Below are 24390 nucleotides of genomic sequence, written 5' to 3'. Positions count from 1 at the left end.
GGCCCAGGCCCTGACTGCGCGCCGGCAAGGCTCCAGCGATGTCGGTACTCCCAGCATCAGCAAACACCCTTGGGATCCAGCCTCACAACAGCAGTGTGGGTGTAACATAAGTACCATGCATACACCAAGTTTTGCTTCTCACTTCTTTTCTTTCTCTTCTTCCCAGCATTGACCATGGCTGCTTACAGGGAAAAAACTATGTTTTTACGGAGAAGCAGGGGGCGCAGTATTATTCTTGACAGAATTATTAAGACCAAAGCAGACCATGCAATCAGTTTGGGTCGACAAAGCAGTTGATGCTGATCTTCTTTCTCAAAGAAAGCAGAGGGGGCCCAGAGAAACTCAACAGCCTGAAGGCAGCACAGGTGATGCTAAGGGGGAACTCCTATATCATAACGTAGGAGATAAGTGATACAGGAACCTAACCATTTGTTTGTATTTGACAACAATATTCAAAGAGTAGTAAGTACACAGAAAAGTTTCTTAATGCCAAGATCTATTTGGCACAGGATAACTTCTTTCAGGGAATCGCAGAATTCTGCCTGGAAGGTTTAGTATCAGAGCAGGAGACGCACCGCAGTGGGAAAAGTCCTCCTTTGCTTCTCCCAATACAACAGAAGTCTGAATTTTTATGCATGCATAATATTGCGAATTCTGAGAGGTACAATGATCTCCAAATAAATCAAAGTAAACTGGTGGTGTGCAGCATCACACCATTGGCACGTGTAGCCGTAAACAGAAATCACCCTACCCTCTCTCTGGCGCTTTCATCCTCAGCTTGGTCCCTCAGAGAACAACTGGGAGGAAAAACATCGACTTTCTGGCTGTTTTAGAGGTAACTTGGCCAAGTTTTAGCTAACTGGGAGAGGAAACTGCGCTTATCAGTGTAGCAAAACCTTTAATCGCCGCTCTCTTCTAGTTCAAGGAAATGGAAGACAGCACGTTCCTCCACAGCACAAAGGGTGGATAAGATCAACTGCTGGAGCTCAGGAACCCCCTTTGTATCTGTAAGAACAACACAGGATTTTGGCCCAGAACTAAGCATACGCTTTAACTTTTGTTGAACTTCACAGCCGTAAGTAAGAGAAAACAAGCGCTGGAGGATTTTGGCAAGCGAGCTGGAAATGAGCAGGTAAGGACTGATGAGTTCAGCTGCGGTTTCATTACGCTTCCATTGCAAGACGCAACACTTTGGCGGCGAGGCTGAACACAGGACCGAAGAGGACTTCACTCCTAATTCAAACCACTCACACGGTGCCCCATGCCTGAACTTGCTGAGATTGTGCAGCTCCCGCGTGACTTCAAAGGGAGCTGCAAGGGATCGGTTTCCCACAAGGAGGGGCCCCAGTCAACCATCTCACACACCTACTACAGGAAAGGACTGTATTAACATTGTTCCCGACAACTAGGCAGGTGTTATTTACTCCCATTCTCTGCGTTACCAAAAAAAGCTAGTTTGGGAGTGAATAGATGCAGAGAGACTGAAACAGGACTCCTTAATCATATGCCTTCACAGGTATAATAAAAACTGGTTGCGCGTGATTCATCAATGGAAGAGGTTTGGAAAACAAATTCAGAAGGAGAGTAATCTCTCAGGCAACATATCAACACCCAGCTGAAGCATCCACTGAACTCGAAGAGCAGGTATAGTCAGTCGGCCTCCGAGAGAGCCTGGCATGCCTCTGTAAAAAACTCACCGCGCATGGGAAGAGGCAGATCCAAAGGTCGCTGCCTGCCTGCGAGTCGCTCGCTCTCCAAAATGGAGATGAGGTGGACCTCCAGGATGAAGGGACATCTTCAACACTGCATCTGGCATGAACACTAATCCTCACAAGATTAGTGTATTTTTTTTCCTCCCCTCCCCACAACAGATAGCCCAGTCTGGGAAGACTGATCTGAAGTATACTGAAATCAGTGAGAATCTTTTGTGTCTGATCCAAAGACAATAAAAAGATGACTGCATTTACCCTGGAGCCCAGAACATCCTTTCTCCCATTCCTGCTCTGTCCTTTCTTCCCCAGGGGCACAATTAGTAAGCACCCTAGAAGTACAACCTTTTTCTAAGCCACGTCAATGCTGACGTGGCTTTAAAAACAGAACAAGCCAGACACTTGCAGTGAATAAAGCAAATAGAAAAGCTACCTGGGGACTTAATTAGCTTAATTAAACAAGTAGCTCTATCTTCTGACTTCCTACACAATTTTTAAATTTAATTAACAGAACTGCATATATAATCAGTCATTTGTAGAGACAATTCCCAAGGCTCTGTTCAGTCAAAAGAGCTGAAAGTCTGGGTTAGGCTAAAGCTGGTTTTTCACATGCCTCTAGTTATTTCTTTTATTTTTTTCTTGTTTAAGCTCCTAACAGATCATGCTTATGGAATGTCAGATCTTTCTGTATTTTAATAAGGTAGCACCTCCACCTGAGCATGCCTTTGTTGGACAGGTCAAGTAGCAACTTTCTCAGCCAAATACATGGTGTCTGGATTAATCAGTCCCTCTTGTACGTTTCGAGGCTGACAGACACCTGCCTATCAAGTCAAGCACCTTTGAAAAATCCTTAGGGCTCTCCAATACAAAGGTGATTTTGCATTTCCAGGCCAACAGATTAAAGTATTTTTCCTATAAATGCACAACATGCAATTTTTAAGATTCAAATCAGTGCGCCTAAAAAAAAAAAATGGGGTGTCAAGTATCGTCTCATTCCTGCAAAGGCTGGCAAGTGCTTAGGGCAGGAATTTCCACCGCAGGTGCCGAGGGCAGACGTGGACAGTTTCTCAATGACCCATGGCACACTCCCTGCAGGGGAGGCTCTAGGAGATGCCATTTGGTGAACAGCAGGGACCCCAGCTCTTGTTCCACCTGAGCTCTGAACCTGGTGCTGCCAAACAGCAGCATCTCCCTGCTCCCACCAAGATCTAATTTTGATGCCAGGTCTCAAAACAAAGAGTGAGCACAGGGTGACACCGTGCTGCAGAAAAGCTGCCAGTCCCACCTCTAATTGGTAGGTCCATGCACCATGCTGAACTCACAGAGCACCGAAGCCCTCACAGCTCACTGATTCCAGCTGCAGTAGATGCACTATTAGACCTAGAGATGATACCTGATCCCTTGGGGTCAGTCCAGCCAACCCCTGGTAGGGGACAAAGGCTCAAAACTTTTGCCTCCTGCAAGTGACGGTAACTTTCAAAGTTTCAGGGGAAAAAGAAACCTTTCCAACAACTATTACTGCCATATGTTTAATACTCTGGAGGTAAACCCACAAATGGGTGGAAAGTTAGTCTCTCTCGTAACTCCTATAACCAGTTATTCCAGCTATTACTGTAATATTGTCATTCTAATTTTTTGTTCCAGGACAGCTGTTTAAAATATTACTTTTGTTTTCAGTCAAGCTGCATAATTATAAGCTGTGCGCCAGCCATGAACAATCATGCATAACTAATGACTCTTAGCCAATCCTGGACTCTTTAATCAATTTTAGTCTGGTTTCATCCAAGAGATTACCCATCTCAACAGGAGATTTGCTTGGGTAGGAAGAGCAAGGGCTGCAACAAGATTTCTCTCTCCTGTGAAAACTGCCAAGAAAACCTCCTTGAAGGGCTACAAATAAAATATAGATAAAAAAGGAGGTTTCAAATCTTCCAAAAAATAAAATTTTCAAAAGCATGAGCAAAAGCCTGCTCCTACTGGAGTTACACCAATTTACACTGCTTTTGAGAAATCCCACCTCTAAAACAATGAATGATTTATAAGTAATAGCTGCAGGTGGCTGCTCTTTAGTATAATTGAAAAAATCGTAGGGTTATAAAGTTAGAGAGAGAGACACACACAATTGGTTCAGGGACTATTATATTTTTGTTCTCCTTATATTTTTAAAGAAAAACAACTACTCCTCTCTGGAGGGATTTCCAATGTCTTTTTCCTGAGTTATGTGGCAGGGGAAAGGAATCCAATTGCCTCTTCATCAGTCCCACCGCACCAAAGTTTCTCAAAGACTGGGCATTGACCCCAACAGTACCACCGCTGAGCCAGAACCCATTCCTTCAAAAATTCAAGTGAAACTGAAAATGAAATGGGGGATGGGGGAGAATCGAAGAGTTCCATGCACACACTGGAGTCTGCAACAGAGGAGGGCTTTCATCCACAACCCCAAGACAAGCGCGGGGCTAGAAATGACTAGGGTGGTAAATGGGCTGAGAAGAAAACATGAAGGATGACCAGACCCTAGCAGTGAGGGTCCAATGTCTGAGGGCACAGAACATGCCAAGCGTGGGACGACTCTGCAAACTGCCAACAAACAGCAAAGCAGGTACTGAAACTCCTGCCTCAGAGCCTTTCCCTCTCGATTCAGCGGGGTGGTTTGTTGTCAGTCCTCCCCAGCCGAGCCCGTGGGTCAGGGCAGGAAGGTGGTCTCACACGCTGCTGCCAGCTCGCTGTCAGCAGCTCTCAAAACGCCGTATGCAGCCCGAGCCTACTGCTGCAATCGCCGGGGCGCAGCCACGCTGCGGTGCATGGCTTCCTGTCCTACACGGCTCCTGCAGCGAGCTGCCACTGCTGGAGAGCTCCTGTGCAGCGAGATGGGATAAGCTGGTGGAGCAGCACTACTGGGATACAGAGGCCTGGAAGGCCAAGGTCTCCCCTTTTGGACAAAGCCTTGGGAACGGATAGGAGCAAGGCAGCAAAAAGCCTGCTCTGAACCAACCTCACACCTAGGAGACATCAAGTCGCAGGCGACTCTGCTCAGCTTTCCCACCTGGCCGAAGAACGGCATCTCATTTGCTCTAGTGACCATACATGGTGGCCAGGGGAGATGCCAGGCAGAGAGCAAAGGCTGCTCTGTGCCTCCCCGAACAGCCTCCGCAACCCAGCTGACTGCAGAGAGCAGGGGCAGGACACCGCTTCCCGGGGGGCCTCTCAACACCTTCATGCCGCCTGCCCCAGCTCCCTCCCACAGCCTGTACAACCATAGCCCATGTGAAACCAAAATCGCGTGGGCAGGAGGCATTCTGCCTTTCCCTACCACATGCACATACAAGCACAGCTTTAGCTCTGCTGCACACAAATTATTAAACATAACATCTTGCCTTGTAACACCGTATACCACCGTGTCCAGTCCATCACTGGATTTTCCTGCCAGCCCCTCTTGCCTTCCTCCTACAGCTTTTTTTATTTTTTTTTAAGGGACAGGGCAGGGTGGGGAGGGAATCACAGGTTACTTTCATTTTCTAACAGGCAGATACTGACATCGATGCAGGACCACTAAATTAAAGGATGGCAAATGCAGGGCTTCATTTTCAGCTGTTTGAACACTTGATTACAGCAAATACACCCATGCACGCATTCAGTAGCTGGTATCAGGCTATCGGCTTTGCATATGCAATGTATGCAAATCTGCCTGCAAACACCTATATATGCAACTGTAGATAAAAGAGGCTGAAAGTGGGACAGAGTCTCTGTTCTTGAGAGGACTTAGGAGCTTTGACAAACAAAAATATCTTCTATTTTCATTCAACAAACAGTAACAACAGGTCAATAAACCTCAACAAGCAGTTATTACCAACAAAACAAAAATCTTTCAACAGCTATAGAGCCCTGGGACACCACTTTAGCTATTACACTCCGGACACAGGAGTTGTGAAGGGATGATGCTGACAGCTCACGTATTAGGTCTCTCACTGAGTACACAATCCAGGAAATGCCATTTTCTATCTCCAAGTTCTGGAGATGATCAACAAACATATTTTCCCTCACATATGTTAACTCAATATAACTTGGCAGAAAACCCAGGAAGTTGTGCCAGTTTTGCTATTTACAGTTCTAAAGAAAGAAATCACTGACGGGTGCCAAGCAGGCAAGTTGGTGGCACTTCTGTTTGGAAACGCTCCAAGGGCCATAGCAATGAGTTGGTGAGCAGAGTTTCCTCAAAGTAAGACACTGACATAGCTGAGCTTAGCACTGCTGCTATGTCCCTGACAAGGAAAGGGCAGGTGAGTGCTAGCAAGGGAGTGAGCCCAGGTAGCCCATGGCCAGCCAGCGCACACCAGCGACCTGTTTTTTTTCTGGAGAGGAACAGAACAGGCACCAGGCAGAAACAGAGAAGGAGAAACAAAAAGATTGGGCAGAAGAGCCATAATGATGCTCTCGGTGTTGAGGAGAAGTCTTCCAAGGCATGGCATTCACCTGCAGTTTTAATTAACCTTATTAACAAATCTAGGCAGGCTTATGAATCATTCACAACTTTACATTAAGCAGCAAAGTCTGCATCATGGTCTGAGGTTCTGTGTTCAAGACACTCCTGTTGGTCGCCCAAGGATCGTCAGCGCACAGCTACAGCAGAAGAGCGCTGTGTAACTTAGGGGAAATCCACCGGGCTGTACAATGTCAGTCAGGGCCCTCAAGATCCTCTTCATGGATCCAACCCAAGGAATTGTGGACCCCTAAACCAGCTGCAATACTCTGCAAAGAACCCCTCTGCAGTTGTCTCCCCAGCACCGTGCTCATTTACATACTTGCATTGTTCTCCAGTATTCAGTGCTGGAAAATATTTCTTTGTTATTCATAGGTTTCATTGCATAATCTTAAACTTCTGTGAAATTCTTCTCATTCGAGCCTCCATTAGGCATGCCACTATTTCTAAAATATCTTCCTACTACATATAATTCATTCAGTGTACTGCTGCTTTTCCATTTTTGTCCAATAGCTCTTTCTTCTTTCTACAACCAGACCACAGCTGATGATATCATGAACCATAAAAATCCTTTAGTCCTCCAGCTATAATCCACCAAATTTCTCAGCACCCCAGGTAGAAAGGGGAAAGGTCACAGCTTTCTAATACTCCAACCATTTCTGTCAGAGACTCACTTTTGAAGAGCCAAGACCCATATTTTTAATAACAGTTAAAAAGTTAAGTCATGGTGGTATAGCAAAAGGCAATCTGCTGGAGAAGTCCAGCTATTCATGGTGCTTGATCACTACTAATGGGTGCTGTAAAATAAAAAAAGGATCCCGGAGTGAGATGAGATAAGCATCTCAATGCCTGCAGCTTGACAGCAGGAAGCTGGGGTTCCTTGATACAGAGATTCAAATGCAAACCAAAAACTCTGCAGAGGGCTTGATTAGCAGGCACCTACCCCCTTCTTCCCTTCGATACTGAGCGTTGAGAAGATCTGGACTTAATCAAGGGCCTCGCAATACCCAACGCTACGCCATTCGGTTGGCAAATGTTTTGTTTGCTACATCAGGGGCCAACAGCTATCTGTCCTGATCATCGCTCATCTATCTCAGCCTGACTCCCAGAGCTGTTGTAGCACTACACTGGGATAGCTGGAACCCCAAAATACGGATCGTAGGGCTAAGGGAACCTCCGTGCCAGGTAGGCCCACAGTGCTTGCTTTCACCCAGGGAAGCTTCCCACGTAAGCCGCCATCCCCTTGGTGCAAGCCTGGTATTGCACTCCTACAGCGGTGTTGCTGTATCTCTCCTAAAGGCAATGTGATGTATGAAAGGAGCTGCATATATGTGATCATATACATCTCCACCTTTTCAACCAAAGACCGCAAAGCCCCTTGGGTTGCTGGGGGAAACCTTACAACATCTATTTTATAGACAAGGAAAGCAATGTATGGGGACGGCAGAAGCAGAGCTAGAAACACTGCTCGTGGTCTTCAAAAGCCTGACCTAACACACTGCACGGCAGGCACACCGCCTTGAAAAAGTGCGGGGAAGACTCTGCAGTACCCATGAAAGCAATGTGTGCCTGGACATAGGACCACAGTGGCCCAAACATCAAGAAAAGTCAATTGCTCCACGGCACCAGAACCCATCATTCTTTTCAGTGACTATAAGGCCTTGCTCTAAGTGCATTATGGGGGGGGCGGGGGATAGGGGGGTGGGTGGGTGTGTGAGTAGGATGACAGCAGCACCACCTCTGTCAGCATCACAATGAATTCATTTATGTGCAGAATCAAGTTATCAGCAATATTTCTGACAAAAAGTGTGGTTTCAAACAACATGTCTCAGTGGCACACCAGTCTTTAGAACCACAGCTCCCATCACAGATATCCCAATTTAAAGCCATAACTGTATTACTCATCCTTAGTGAGGATAAAAAACCAAGGGATTAATTCCAGCAACTTATGAAACCCGGATCCTGGCATGGCCGGTAACACCATGGAGAAGCCCAACCACCTATGGTCTTACGATTCTTTCCAGATCTTGAATTAATCACAGTGACTTCTTCCTTCCTCCTCTCCCATTCTCACCTGGCAGTTTCTTAACACTGAAACTATTGAGGACTAACATTTATATCCAGCTAGCATTAATCCACCCCATCTCCTGTCACACTCCATGTTGCAAGATGATCTGTCAAGTGATTTGAGACAGAAGGATGAAAAACAAACTATCAAATATGGGTGGTGTCTCACAGGAGAGAATCTGCTTGGGACACAGGGAAAGATGGAGAGGAAGGTTAAAAGTACTTTAGCCCACACACTAACCCCTCTCCCATTCCCTGCCAACAGCACGGATTGTTTAACATCCCTGGTACACATATCCCAGAACATCACGGAAAAGCAGTAGCAGTTTCTGGCTGCATAGTCAATTAGATGTTTCTAAAGGTACAAAAAAAGGAGTGCCAAGGCATGCACTCCCCCAGCATTCCTGAAGGTATGATGCTCGCTCCTGGTGTCCAGATGTTACCGCTCACGTCTGCGCTCTAATCCCACGAGGTCCAGCCCCGGGAATCACATTCAAGTCTTCATGGAGCAAAAAGAATGTAGGTTGGGATCCAGTACGCAGCTGACAACACCCAGAAAGGACATGCCATTGCCAACATTTGCTTTGCCAAGTTAGATCATATCCTATTTGTGTAGTGGTTTTTGTTTGTGGGGTTGTTTTTCTGTTTGGTTTTCTTTTTTTTTTTTTTGGGGGGGGGGGTGGGTGGGGGCAGGGTGAAGAGCACAATAAAAATATTTCTGTGAAACAGCAGGTAAAAAAAAGAGTCCATAAATGAGGTTCTTCATGGTAAAGGACCCTGGGTTGTATATTTGTACTGCAAGGATTATAAGGGGAAAAAAAGTCCCAAAATCCTGAAGCCAAGCACTGCAGTAAGAGACAGACTGTCCAAGACCAAGCAATTTTTAGTCCCATCAAGTCTGTGATTACAGTTTTCCTCATCTACCTCATGAGAGAGATGATCTCACCACATGCTTGTGACCATACAGTCATAGCTGTGACTCCAGCAATTGAGTTGAGATGGGAAGGAGCTGAAAAGCATCAGCCTCCACACTTCTCCAAGCCACCGGCTGGGTGACGAGGTGCCGTGTCACTGGGAGATGCTGTTCAGCTGACCCAGCCATCTGCCTCCATCTGAAGGAGTCGGCACTTCTGGGGTTTGTGTGCAACTACAAGCTGACAGGCAGCTTGCTGGCATCTACCAACAGCATGTTGTCACGTATTTCCCCTTTCTAGTATTTCTTTTTTCCTTTCCAAAGCATGGTTTCAAGATGAGGAAGCACTTGTCACAATGTGACCAAGATGTACCTTGGAACCCAGAAAGGGTCTGTAGAACAAAAGGTCAGAACATGGTTGGAGTGGTTTTGCTCACGTTTCAATCGAGAACGTAACCTGATGCTGACCACATTTCCCATCCGAAGCTCAACATCACCAGCAAAGCTGCACATAAATGTTCTTCTCTTCAGACAGATCTTTTGCTGGGGATGACTGCAAGCCCAAGCACACGGCAATCCTAGGTAAGCCAAGAGCAGGACATGCTCCGTTACAAGGCCATCATATTTAGGACAACAGCTATCATGTTCCCTCCTTGGTAAATATTTAGCTTCTTTGTGAATGGAAGGCCTGGCATTATATCTGTGCCACAGCCAGTGTTGCATGTGCTTTATATTACAGACACACATGCTTTTAACTCCAGCCCACTAGCTAATATGTTTAAAAGTATAAATTCCCTTCTGGAGAAAAGTACTTCCCTGCCTTACGCTACTCTTCCCATTGACAAACAGCCCTTGCTGAGGGGGGACACACTACCTTAAATCCCAAAGCAAAATTTTATTCACTCCAGGAAAAGTCACATCAATTTTAGTCTTATAACCTTAACCAGAGAGCTTTCACCAGCTGAGGACAGAAATCCCTTGGACAGCATTTATCTTCTTTCAAAATAAAATCAAATAACTTCCCCTCTTTAAGGTTTACCGAGCCCTGTAATATAAAGCCGAGAAGCCAGTCAAACAGTTCCTCTCCTCTGTACGAGCAGGACACTCAGTAACGACCTTGGGGGGAAGAAAATGAAAGAGATACAGTCCCTCTAATAACTGCCATACATCCAAGGAAGTGAACCATTACAAACGCAGTCCCCTAAGAAAGATAATAAAACACCTAACGCTGTTCAACTCCTAATATGCATGATCATGAAAGAGCCCTAGATAAGATTACAGAAGTGAAGAGTTAGATGCTCAACTAGCTGCACTGGAGCTGCTGACTAGATCCTTACCGCCGCTGCACCATGAGTTTCAGCTTTTTAAGAATCTAAAAGATTCCTCTTGCAGCCTAGCACCACTTGAAAGGCTTCTGGGACATTACCACACACAGTAATATGAAGCACTGGGGTGGTTTCGGATACTGAGATAGGAAGTCTGAACAAGTAATGACCCACTGGAAAATTCACAGCGAGAGATGGAAAGATCTGGTACTCTTCAAACACCTACATGTTCTGACTGTGGCTTTGAAGCGAGCCACAACGCTGTCTACTGTAAAGAGCGCTGTTCCTGTGGAAACAGTTGCTTAATATTGTTAGAGATGGAGTAAGAATAAATACTATAGGTGTACAGAATTTTGCAACTACCCATTTACTGGCTAAAAATATATATCTAAAAGAAATAAAAAAGGTCCTGTTCTTACCGTTGACAGTGAAAAAAATTATCAGGCACAGATAGAGTATTGTTGTGCAGCTGAAGGAATTAAAAAAAAAAAAACAAAAAACAAACCCACATTTCTCTGCAAACAAAGTTTCATATGCCCAGCAACCCTCAGTTTCTCTTTTCTCACCTAATGTTCATGTTCAAAACAGGAACAGACGGTTCCAAAACGTTACTAAAATAAGAAGTGGCATTGCTTAAAAACAATGAGTACTGCCTATCCATTGCTGAGGCAAATCTCTTTTCAGTAAACTCATTGATATATAGAACTAAATCCACTGACCTCGTATTAAATCACAAACACTCCTTTCTCTACAACAAAGGGAAATGACCAACTTGCCAGGACACATCAGAAACCTTCTGAGATTACATTCACATAAGCCAAAACATGTGACAATTTGAATGATCATTGCTTCTCTTCAAAGAAATCCACCCAGACCCTACAATTTTATTCTTGACAAAAATCAGAAGAGTTCAATTCTAAAATGAACCACCCGATGATTTTGGATATATCTTCAATTCTCCGTTCTAAGGTTCTACTAAAATTCTGGAGTTCTAAAGTTCTTTAAATTTTGAGTTTTACCCAACAAAGTGGTAACCAGAGGGGACACAACCAGTCAAAGAGATTTCTCCTCGTTACATGCAGTGCTAAGCGAGACCTGAAATGAGTGTGTGTTATGTCCTGTCTGCCCCACAACACGCACGCGTTCACAGGCATTTCTACACCACAAGCTTTAACATCCTGCACTCCTGCAGAGGTGCAGCCACACGCAGCAACTGCTCACCCAAGACAAGCCAAAAGACACAGCTTTCAACACCCCTTCGGTGGGGCTTAGGTAACATCAGAGTGGGGTTTTGTACATGTTCAACAGTGGTTGTAGTTAACTGCTGGGAAGAGCATGGGTTGATTATGAACTGATAAATCATTAACAAAGTTCTTCATAAGATGCAAAATAAAGGGAAAAGACGTCTTGGTATCAAGCTTTGATCAAAAGGAGATTATTGTCCCCAACCCCCTCAAAACTTCCCCCCACTTTTCTTCCGGCCGTCACCACTCCTCTGCAAAGGCAGCAGAATGGACGTCGCTTTTGCACTACTCCAAAACCACAGTTCACAGCCCACCACATTAACTCATTCGGCCTTTAACTGATGTTTTATTTAGCCAGCTCGGCTGTGAAACAGGGTAGGCGAGAAGCAGAGACATGAGCAGGAAACAGTCTACCTCTCCTGCTGCACAGCAACTGCCCATGGGGTGGAGGAGGACCAGAACCTGCTGGGTATCCTCCTAGATCTGCCCTGTACAAACTGCCAGAGGTCACAAGTCACAAGCCTGCTGAAAAAGCGCTCCATCGTGGTTAAGCACAAAACCCATTCCTTGTCTGGAGGACTTTGTAAGCACTCACCCAAATGAAAAGGGTTTCATCCATACTAGCACGTGAACGTATTTTGTCAACAAGGGGCTGAAAACCATTCTGTGAGGATGCGCAGCACCGCCTGAATGTTTGATGCTTTATTCCTGAGCCTGCCACACACTCCAGAATCCACGAGTTTGCTCTCCATTTCAACACTGTCACTCCAAGATGATAAGCCCTAAGGATTTGGATACACTGAGTCCTGGCCTGCAGAGACACCACCATAAAGGTAAATGCAGGGGTCCCACTGTTCTTCAGGTAGAGCTAGAGATCTTAGCCTCAACCTAGAGAGATCTGGAACATGCAAGGGAAACCACATCTTCTGTAACATTGCTGTCCATTTCTTTTGTCTGCATCATACCCCTTTTGTCCCTCAAAGGGAAAGAATAAGGCCCTACTGTCTGGGCTCACTAGCACAGCTCTAGAAATTATTCCTCTCTCGGACATGAGCGCAATGAACTTGATGCTCTTCTAGGCTCACGCCAAAAATCATTCAGCAAGATTTTGCAAAGGAAAGTGAAACATGTTCCTTCCTAGAATCAAGAAGATGGGGAAAAACTTCATCATCTTTATTGGTAAGACAGGCTAAATGTTACTTTAGCTTGTTGCTTGGAAATGTAGTCAAAATGAGTTATTATCATTAAGTACCGATGGGGTTATTATAATAGAGGCTAATTTTGGGAGGAAGACGGCTTATCCTAACACAGCTGGGTTTCTATGCAGTTTTGCTCCACTCCAAACTGACGACAGCTTAGTTGCTTGTATAGTAGCTACTAAATCACCACAATTACATCCCACTGTGTTAAGGAAGTCTTAATAAACCAGTGTTTTTTCTTAGCATAGGTCTGTAAGCTGCCACATCATGAGTCCCTTGCAAAAACAAGAGGCTGAAACTTCTAAGAAAGGAAACTGACTGTAGGGTCATTTCCAACAACCTCCAGTAAGTCGCTCTCCCTCACAAGCCAGTTGTGAGCAATTCTTGTGGGAGTACCCAAAGCTCCTACACTGGACTTTTTACTGTTATTAAGTAAACAGATAATGAAGTGATACGTGTGGGGCTCCATCTTGCAAACCAATTATCAACAGCAATACTCCAACAAAGCCCTATTAGGAAATGGAGGACCACCCTACACATTTGATGCCACGGCAGCTTTTGTACTAAATAGTGTGTTCCCACTGAGTAGCTTTGACAAGAAATCCCACTATGTATTTGGACAACACAGCAACGTTTTCCTTATATGGTTGTATTTTCTTCAAGGCTCAGGAGCAAACTGCCTTACAGAATAAATTTTCATTGAATATATTAATGTTAGATGCCTCAGCCTGTGAATGACCTAGATAATAAACTCATCGCACGGAAGCCAATTCCTTTCTCTTTCTCAGAGCTCCATGAGCACTCACTGTGCTCAGAAAATAATGCACAACCCAGCCATCTCTATAAACCCCAAGAAGGGGAAGGTAGCATGTCCAGTTCTTCTCCCAATTAGACCGGTGCAAAGCTGGCAGTGTAACTCCATTGATGCCACTGGGAATCCACTGATGTAAACCTGGCAAGCAAAAGCAGAGGCAAGCACCGGGCTCCTGTTCTGCTGAAATCTCACAGACACAGGCAAACTTTTTACAGAGTGACGTTTTACAACAAGTAAGAAAGGAAGAAGAAAACTTCCATGTCAATGTTAATGAAAATAGATGCCAGAAGAAATGAAGTATAGAGCGCAGCTTCTCATGGAACGTGCTGGAGTTTACATGTGAGGGAAGGATAAGAATTGGGCCCCACTGCATGAAAAGTTTCTCCCGCTCTTCTTCAGATTTAAAGCATTTAGATTCTAAAAGAACTAAAGGACATGAGATAGAAGAAAACACTCAGTAAATCAATCCTCAGATTTCACCACTTAGAACAACATTTTTTCCTCTGTTCTTCAATCCTGGGGAAAAAAACAAGCAGCTATATGGCCTCATTTACCCATGAAAATAAGTGCAGGACAAAGTATTAATTCACACAGGATAAGATAGTCTTTCATTAGTTGTTCCTGATCTAGATGACCTTCATTATTCTGAAGGAACTTAGCCCAGAATTGAATACATTTAGTACAGGATGAGCACACTGACCAGTCTAGGTGGAAAGAATCATTCTAGAAACTAACTCACACGTAGACAAGCCAACTCCAATGCTATCAGAGACAGCATTTATTTGCAACTATTTTGTCAGATAAAAGCGCTTAGGAGTACAGACATCCCATGCTGATTTTTACTGTCATAGTAAAACTGTCACCCTCTTTTCTATCCAGACCATAGAGCCAGCCAGCTCCAGCAAACTGACACAACCCTAAATGATCTTTCCGACAGCGCATGTCTCTCTGACTCATGCCTACGGCACTCAGCATAGTTATGACTGGTCCCTGCTTGAACCTACTGCAGGTCTATAAAACTGTGAATGATGGCAAATATTTCCTATCCAACACCAATAAAAGCATTCCCAAACTAAGACCCTATTGCTGCCGTAGGAGGTTTAAGATACTAAAGCAAGTCGAGATGTATATGAAGACTTCAATTTGCAACTAACGTCTTGCTTACATGACAGAGTAAAATTAAATTTACTCAAGGAAAAACACAAAATACAGTACTAGCTAAAATGGAGACAAATGACAAAGACCTAAGAAAAATACAAGAAACAAGCAAAGGCAAAACAGAAACCACAGGGCAGGCCAGAGAGAGGGCTAGAAACCAGAAGTGCTGTAGGAAGGTATGAGCTGCGCTCTCAGACCAAATCAGACCAGCTGACAAGTCAAAATCCTGCCTCTGAGGATGGCTGATACAAAACACAGGAGACAAAGGCAGGAAAAACACCTCAGTGTTCAGATATGGAACTACCATCTCAAACCTCTCCTCAGCCCCTAGATGAACATTGTCAGACTATCTGTCAGTATAATTCTTACTATTAGGTGTAATGTCCTGGGACAGCATAGATACACAGCCTGTGTCTCACATCCTCTCTGTCACTCGCCTCCATCTGAGAGGTTACAGGGCTTTGCTGATCTGTCAAGTGATTTCACACTGCAAAAGATTTTATCAATTTTTTTTTTTTTAAACACACAGCAGATATGCAATACTCATACACCAAATCACACATTTAGAAATATGTCTTGCATGGACATATTTTCCTCCTCTCCTCCTTTTGACAGAAATATCTGTATTGCAATAAAAAAAATAAAAAAAAGTCAAAAAAATTCCACTAAGGCCTACACAGCATTGTCACGTTGGTTAGAAAAATAGAATAAATAATCTATCTCTCATCTGATAAGCTGCAGTCAGATACCAAAGCTGCCCAACCTTTGTTTCTGCACCAGTACTTCATCTCCTGTCTGTTACACAGCAAGCAGACCTCTCCTGGAAGGAGTCTGGAGAGCTGCCACCGTATCACTGATACAAATACAATCAACTCACTCATGAAACTCAATACTTACGAAACTTGGCAGGTGAACACCAAGAAAAAGTCTTTATGTAATGTCATCTACAGGTTCACACTCCCCTCCCTCCTCCCCTGCCAACATTTTTTTGTATTGGCAAAGCTCATGGGTAACTACAGTCATAGCAGCACGCTCTTACTCCAGTGCAAGCTGCGCCGACCCGAAGGGCAGGTCTACACCCTATAATGGAACACTGAAATTCCCATCCAGCAGCAAGGAGGGCCGGCGGACAAGCGAAAATCTTATCCCAGACTTGAAGTCCCAAACGCCCTGTGTCTGTGCACCCCAGGGCTGCCATCCTTCACAGGCTGGGCTTCACTGGTTTGCAAGGTGGCACTCAAGGAGACAAGCCTGGATGTGACATCCATCTGTCACGCAGACAAGACACAGGCATCCCCTGCCTGCAGTGGATGCACCTCTCCGTCTTGAGGGCTGCATCCCTCCATCAGGGCACAGATCACCGGTGAGCTAGAGAGCACAAGGCTTTCTGGAGATGCAGTGGGTCCCACAAGGAAGGCAGTGGCTGAAAACAAGCTGGCGGCTGCCAGAGCAACTCTTCTGCCTGCAACCTGCCCCCAGCCCCACATTTCAGGAGCCCCAGGAAAGAGCAAAGCAGGGAGCGGGCCATCAGCCAGTAAAACTGCTCTGGCAGGCCTGTGGGATAGATCTGGTCATCGATTAGATGCCTCCGGTCCAGCGTAACAAGGGCACAAGGGCACACAAGGCCTTGCAGGGGGCAGTGAAAAAGCAATTTTTTCCATCACCTTGGGCCTAGCACAGCCGCTGAGATTTTAGCACTGAATATCAGTAGCGCCAGAATCGCGGAGGAATGCTTGCTCTCACACAGCATCGTGCTAATGCAACAAAACCTGGCTTACATCTGTTCACGGCGCTGGCTTTCAAAATAAAGCAGGATGGTTTCCTAAGTGATTGACTTCCCCGAGCGATGACAACATGTCATAATATCAAAGAATTAAAAAAAAAAGTCATTGGCATTGCAGAAATTTAAGTCGTTTCTGCTGGTTTACCCTAAGTGGCTTAGCAACATTAATCGGGTGCTTCAGGATGCACTTTGGTTTAGACAAACATTTGATATCTTTGACATAATTATAAAGCAAATCTTTCCCTCACGACCAGTTAGGGCTTTTTGTACCAGCCCAACTGAGGGCATGGCTGGGGAGAGGAACATCCGCCTGGTAAGCTCCACCAGGACACGACGCCAGGTCAGATATCCAGGACTCCAGCCTGGTTCACTGCACGGTCCCACAAATAACGCAGGGGTGGAATAAGCAAACAGAACAAAGATTGCTCACTGTCTTCAGAAGAAATTAAGTCTGCAGCATGGTTTGACATATATTAACTGGGTGCCTAAATAGGCTGAGATTTGAGAGGCAAGGAGGCACAATGCCCAATCCAGAATCCTTTACAAAAGCTGCCAGCAACTCATTTCACTTAATAACTCTTCTGCTTGGCTTTTTCTCCATGGTTACAAAAAAAGATCCCCGATTTCTTGATTGTATTAGCAAAGCACAATAGCTACAATCCAGCCTAAAACATCAAAGGAGCTTTAATAGTTTGCAAAGAAAGGGTGGGAGTCTTACTCACTTCAGTAAGGGATATGCTTTCATATTGAATTACATTGTAAATCAGTAGACTTTCTAATGGTATTTCAATAGCTTAAATGGCCCCCTTGACAATCTTTTCTGCGGGGTTTATTGCCTATAAGCTCAAAATGGCCAGAAACCAAATCATTACTCAGAAAATACTCCAGACAGAAAGCCTCGGACAGCCTGGATGAAATGCAATTTCACAGAAAGACCTGTGGTAAAAGCTAAATATAAAATGTGAACAGAGCGAGGCAAGGCCCGCAGGGTGCAGAGAGCAGGGCTGGGGACAGCGCTTTCCGGGGTGCTGGGCTCACTTGTGCTGCGATCGCCCCGCTGGCCCCCCCTGCACACAGCCTCACTGAAAAGAGCAACTCCAGGGCTGGGGACGCGGGTCTGCAAACACCCTCAGGAGCTGCATCTGCCATGACTAACGCTGCTGAGGGAGACACGACACGGGCATCAGCCCCTGGCCTGCCCGCTCTCCCTGTAAACGGGGCTTGCAGGTAACTCAGTGGCAACACCGCCAGCTGAGCAACTGGCAACAGCAGAAATAGAAAGCTAACCCCGGCATCAAAGTCAACCTCGCACCCCAGCAACCACATTAGCGAGGGCTTCAACAAACAACTCCAGAAAACCCCGTGTGACTATGCAAGCTGGGGCCTCTCCCAGCTGCCCACTCCACCCCATGCCGAGAAGCTGCCACCAAGCCAGAGAGCCGAGGCGTCGGTGCGTGGGCTGACAAGCCAACAGTGTAGGGAGCGGAGTGGGGTCCGGCTGGAAACCTACGTGCCCCCCATGCCGTGGAGCCAACAGGCCGGGATACCTTTCAGTGTGGTTTGGGTCAAGCTTTTGGCTCAGCAGCTGCTCACAGCCAGGGAAAGCAACGTGGTGATACCTGCACAGCCTATCCCAGCCAAACTACACTGGGTGGGCAAGCGTGCTCCTCTCCCACACACCTCTCCAGCATTCTCAGAGCCCTTCCCAACTCCCACAGCATCAAAGCAACAGTTGTCAAGACATAGCTGTGGAAAAACAGTCTAAGGAACACAGTAGAAAGCCAGTAACGCAGCAGGACCAGGCACCCAGCTGCACGAAGCCAAACTCATACCCTGCTGTACCCGGTTCGAAGCCAGGGCACGAGCTCCAGTCCCACACACCGCTACTGGCATCCCAGGGGCTCCGACCACTGGGAACTGGCCCTTATCATGCTTTGACCAAACCTTTCCAGCCTAACACACTCTCAAGCAAAATGCCTATGTCCTCCGAGGATGCTCACAGTTGCCAGACAGGCCATTTATTGGGGACGAGCTCGTGGATGAGTGAGAAATAGGACTCCTAACTAGCTCAAATTCTGATGCTGAAACAGGGCAGTAAGCATGCAGCTCTTCGGGACACAGTCAGCTCTAGTCGTTCTCATCTGCCTTGATCAGTAAAACTGTTATTAGCATCACACGCCCCAGGATTATTTAATACCCGACAAACAGCAAAAATTTTTCCTTTATTTATTACAGCCTTTGTTTTAGGCTGCAGGGCACTCTCAGCATTGGTGCACAAGAGTCTGCTGGCATTTTGAAGGGTTTGTTCGTAGGGCCAAAGGACAGCTGAATGCTAAAGGAAAGAAACAGAAGCCGAAATTCTGGTAGCTTTCAAAAACCATCTTACCTTCTGCAGTGGGCGTTTCTCTCCACTATTCCCATTCAACATAATAACTGCATATCAGTAATAATCATTACAGAAACAACTTAAAACTCATCAAGAAATAAGGAAGGAGCTTAGTTTACTCAAGCCTAGTTTGCAATTAACATGCAGCATGGCTTTCACACACATTAGAGATCTGCACTACGTCCATGGTTCTTATGTGCATGGAAACAGAAATCATATGGACAGATTGCTATTGCTCTTTATCTCAGCCTGCTACTGACCTATGGAAGGAAACACCATTTACTGCCACTCTACAAACTGCAGTCCCTCTCTACAGGCGGGCACAGGCTGATGCAGAGAAAATACTGCATCGCAAAATCCTCTGTCAAGAGCTATAAAGTATTTTTGGCTTCCTGATACAAGTTTTTCCCACCTGGAGAACACTCTGCAGCGAAGCGGGAGTCAAAACAAGAAGCAACCATATCATATTTGACCAGCAGCACCCTGACTCTCTGCCAAGGTCACGATGCTCTGGGGAAGAAGTTTCATTCTCCTTTAACTCTTCAATTTAACATTCAATAAATAGAAAGAGCTCAAGTTAAGGAATGCGTGAGAATTATTTGTCATAATCTCTTCCTGCACACATGAGCAAATGGTAACAAACTCATCAGGAAGTTGCAATTGGCTCATTAATCTTATAGTCCATCTGTTATCTAATTTCCTTCTGTATACTCTGACAATTTGCTACTTCAAGATCAAGGTTTAATTTTAACTCCTTGTTAAAGTCCTAGAAATTACGACATCTCTACCCAGGGACTAACAATTTTTACAATCATAATTATTTAATTCCATAGTAACAATGCAATTCAGTATCTGTAAACAGTGTTTCCCCAAGCTTAAAAATTACTTCAGCTACTACATAAAACTCATAGAAATAATCCTATGTATTGTAAACATCCCTTTCAGTTACAACTCAGTACTCCAAATTATTTATGTTGTTTCACTGACATACAACTGCTTCCTATAGTGCACTCAGACACAATTAAAGAGGAGATACTACCTTTTAAAGTTACATATGCCGCGAAAAAGATCTTAGCACATGGTAGTGCAAAATTAAACGCTTTAAAAGACAAGTTTCAACTCTGATGTAAATCATAACATAACAGCTTTCGGCTAGCAGCCAGCTTAATTCTCTACTGCGTTGCACCTGGCAGGGTCATGCGCACCTGTGTGAAATGCTACCATTCAGGTTTGCAAAATTTCACACCCACACAGGAAAATGCCGACCAGAAAGAACATGGCACCGGAGCGATCACTCCTGGTTTAAACTACATTAAAGCATGCTGAAAGCAAGATGGCATTTAATTGACAATATTAATAAAAACTACTGCTCTGCAACTTGACAAGTAAATATAGGAAATGGGAAATAGAGAGAAGGATCTTGAAGTTAATAAGCTCTTACAGATTTGATCTGTGTAAAATTAGTCAATTGTGTTTAACAACTAATACGCAAATTAAAAAATATCCAGACCACGCTAATGTGTTTACTAGAAAGACTTCAGAAAACAATCAAAATTGACAGAAGAAAAAGGGTCAGTTTTGAAGAGTCTCTGGAACATGGATTTTAATGCAAACCATAAACAGAGAACTCTGTCCCAGTACCCAGTGGGATGACTCAGGTGTATAAGCATTACTGATGAGACAGTTCATGTCCATACATTTACTCATCTGCATAAGTGTTTGGGGTCATAATTGCAGTGATGTACCTGCAAGTCACCTGGGAAGCACCGATGCTTACACACCAACTGCTCCTACTTGCCTCTCGCTGCTGACACTTCCTACAGTTCTCACGAGAGGTGGTGACCAATGTTACAACGAATCACTTTTTTTTTTCCCAGCAGGAGAAAAATCCATGTTTATACACAGAGCAGCATGAGCCTGAGAGCTCACGCTGAAACTTCCAGGCCAGCACATGAGCCGAGGGACTGTCCCAGGTAATCCCCGGCAGCTCAGCTACCCGGAGGAGAGCTCAGGGAGCAGAGGCAGCCAGCTGCTGTGCCCTGTTTGGCTGTTATCAACCCAAGGAGCATTTGGAGTTTACCAATATAGTGTTGTTCTTGCCTCTGAAAAGTAAACATAAAAACCCTATTTCAAATCAAAATGAAAAATCATGCACAGCCAAGTAACTGTAAGCCAGGTTAAACTTTGAGGACTCACCAATTTTCCCCTCACTCCTTTCTTACCCATATGAGCTTATGCTTTGGGGATGGTAAAAGGGCAGTATGAAGGATTTCAGAGGGGCGGTGTTGCGAATTCATCTACAAATCCCTTGTGGTGTCTTGTATCATGCCAGCAGTTCATGGACCTTGGGTTAGTACAAACCAGCATTTCCTATCCTTCTGATTACACACAACCCCGTGACGGCCTTGCTGGATTTATCAAGACATATTAAATTATCAGGGCAAGATGCTCTTCTCTGTCATCATGTGACCCTGGCTGCACGCTATGCAAGATGCTAACGAAGCAAGTCAAAAGGAAGGGGAGAGGAGAAAGGGAACGGAAGATGAATGCTTGCTCACTCCCCACTAAATCCATCCCAACTGTAATTTTTAGACATTAACTGAAAAGGAGAGCAGCAGCTCTTAGCCTCTGTCTACATGCCCAGATATAACATCAGTTTACATCAGTCTAGTTAAAAGGCTCACTGATTTCCCACCCCATTGCACCTATGAACTCACAGGTACAGGAGCTCATAAAACACGTGCCAATCCAGCAGGGATAAGAATCTTTTCCCTCACCAAAGGCCAAACAAGCATTTCAGGCCACAGACTGCATCTGTCCTAAAAATCAGCATTGCAGGATGGATGAAATGAAAGAAACAGCGGGCCCCTGGACATGCATGCATCCACACCGGAGGCAATATTGTTATAGATATTTTAGTAATGTAAGTAAGGCCACCACCTTTGCAACAGAGCAGTCCAATCCTGTGTGTAGCCAGACCCAGTGCAACCAGGATTCCAGCCTCCTGAGAGGATAGGGCCTCTCTCAACAGCAAAGAGGAAACACCCCCAGCAAATCAAACACAGAGAAAACCCTCAAAACCACAGCTCTCTGTCCTGAGCTCACTCCTTTGCCCTGGCCCATAAGGGTCCGTTCTGTATTTAGAACTGTTTTAGCACAAGTCCCAGGAGCAGTTTCTCTCCAGCGGCACAACTATCCTGGGAAGCTGGGTATGCATCCACCGAGCAAACCCCTGTGAACTCTGCTCTGGCTGTGCTGTCAGGAGCAATACCTGAGCTAACTTGTTTAAGGCTAGCTTGGATCCCTCTGCCCCACACAAAATCACATCAGTGACTGCCTGAGAAAGCCCACCTTTAGTGCATGAACCTCAAGCCTATCCACAGGGTACCTAGGTACACCATAAGAAGAAAAAAAAATAGTACCAATATACACCTATTAATCCTGAGACTGGTATTTCCCTGTAATCACCCCAGAGGTGTAGCATCACACCTCAGACACCAGCTGAGAACAGAAAGAACCAGCATTCTCCCCAGCGATACAATCGAGATGCCTATCTGTTCTCTACAATGTCAGCTCTCTTTCCTCCACATCTGATCTTATTGTGGTGGTTACCTGACCACATGTGCTGAACTTCCTGGCCTCAAAAAGTTAATACCTATCTTAACCTCGGAAATTCTCAGCTCTTCTGCACCTTCTCTACCCAGAAAAAATGGGTTTTTTTTCTTTTTTAACTTAACATTTAGAAGCAAACTACTGTCTGGATCAATACAGTCACTTCCTCCTCCTTTACAGTACTGGAAGCAAAGGCACAACTTTAGAGCCTGTGCTATTACCATTAGGACTAAGACATAAATGAGGTTCTCTGGGCAGGATGCAAGTGAAATCTTCTTGGAAATAACCTAGAATTAGGTTATTGAAATTGTGTTCAACCAGCGCAGCAGTGTACATAAAAGACACAAGACTAGTCCTGCCATTCTGTTAAGAAGTCAATGAAATTCGCATGCACACATCAAACAATTGTGCAAGCATGTGTAGATCTGAGTAGAAAGACATCCAATCCCAGGTATCCAAGTTTCCAAGTACTTCTCTGTGTGCTAAGCAAAAGAAGGAAGGTACATGATCTTGTGAGTCTGCAGGTGTACTTTGCTGGTTATGTATTACAAGTGTCTCCTCTGCTAGTCTATAAAGAGGAGAGACTTCACAGCCCTCAGCTTGACCCTCAAGCTATGACAGCTGAGATGTTTTGTTCTTAGGGTCCCAATATGCACCAGCTGAAATAGCAGTCTAAATAGCATTCTAAGCAAGTCTAAAGCACAGAGGCACGAATAGATGCATGAAGGTACACCTGTGTAAATGCAGACACACACGCCAGGCTGCGTGCATCTGCAGCACAGGCGTGCAAGGACAAGCCCTAGCCCTGCAAGTACCCTTCAAGTGCCTTCATTCATTCAGAACGGAGCACAGCTCCAGCTTCTCCTTGAAACGGCTACTCACCCAGCCTTCGAAGCTGTTGCTAGGGCCCGCGGAGCGCAAGAGGTCTTGGAAGTGCAAGGTGCAGTTGGCGACAAAGTCATCGTAACCGATGGGGGTGTCGTGGAAGACAGACAGCTCAATCTGATGGCCGTCGGTAACCGTGGCGGAGAACTCCTCGTTATAGGTAGGTTTGTTGGTCTTCTGCTTGGTGCTGGTCTGCCCAACACGGACCTGGTCCACGCTGATGGTGACATAAGGGTCCAAGAGCTGGTAGCCCTTGCGGAAGAGCGAGTGCCGGAGGGACCAGCGGGTGGGCTGCAGGCCCACCGCCTCCCCGATCCGCACCTTCAGGTACCCGTTGAACTTCATAGCTCCGGACATGGCCGCCCCCCCGGGGCGCCCGGGAGCCCGGAGGAGAGCCAGAGCTCTCTCCCGCGGAGCCGGGCCAGCAGCCAGCCCTGCCGCGCCTCTTCAGGGGGCCGGGCGGCGGCGGCGTGCCCGCCCCCGGGCCATGCCGGGGCCCCGGAACCGCCGCCCCCGCGCACCGCCCACCTCCCGCGGCAGCGGGCAGCCGCTCCGCCGCCCAGCCCCGCGCTGCCGCAGCGCCCGGCCCGGGCCTTTGCTGCCGAGGGGGAGCGGCGCGGCGCGGCTCGGCACTGCGCGGCGGGGGACACCTGGGGCGTGGGACGGCGCCGGGCGGGGAGGAGCCGCGAACCCGCGGCGCGAGGGCGGGCCGGGGTGGGGAGCGGGCGGGCCGGGCGCTCGAGCGGCTCGGCTCGGCCCGGCCCGGCCCGGCGGTGCCGGGCGCCGCCCCCCGCCGTTAGCACAGGTGTGGCCGGCAG

General features: G+C 46.1%; 1 protein-coding gene across 1 annotated transcript in view; it reads right to left on the bottom strand.

Annotated features, from left to right (window-relative positions):
- The window catches only part of PRKCH (protein kinase C eta), a 119324-nt gene extending 95395 nt beyond the window's left edge, over positions 1-23929 (bottom strand). Inside the window, exon 1 of the mRNA XM_059819334.1 lies at positions 23570-23929. Within this exon, the coding sequence (XP_059675317.1) occupies positions 23570-23929 (360 nt within the window). The remainder of the gene's footprint in view (positions 1-23569) is intronic.
- Between the last annotated feature and the right edge of the window lie 461 nt (positions 23930-24390).

The sequence above is a fragment of the Gavia stellata genome, chromosome 7 (assembly GCF_030936135.1).
Source record: "Gavia stellata isolate bGavSte3 chromosome 7, bGavSte3.hap2, whole genome shotgun sequence".
Lineage (NCBI taxonomy): Eukaryota > Metazoa > Chordata > Aves > Gaviiformes > Gaviidae > Gavia > Gavia stellata.
The sequence above is the reverse complement of the archived record's forward strand: the minus strand, read 5'-3'. Positions and strand labels throughout refer to the sequence as shown.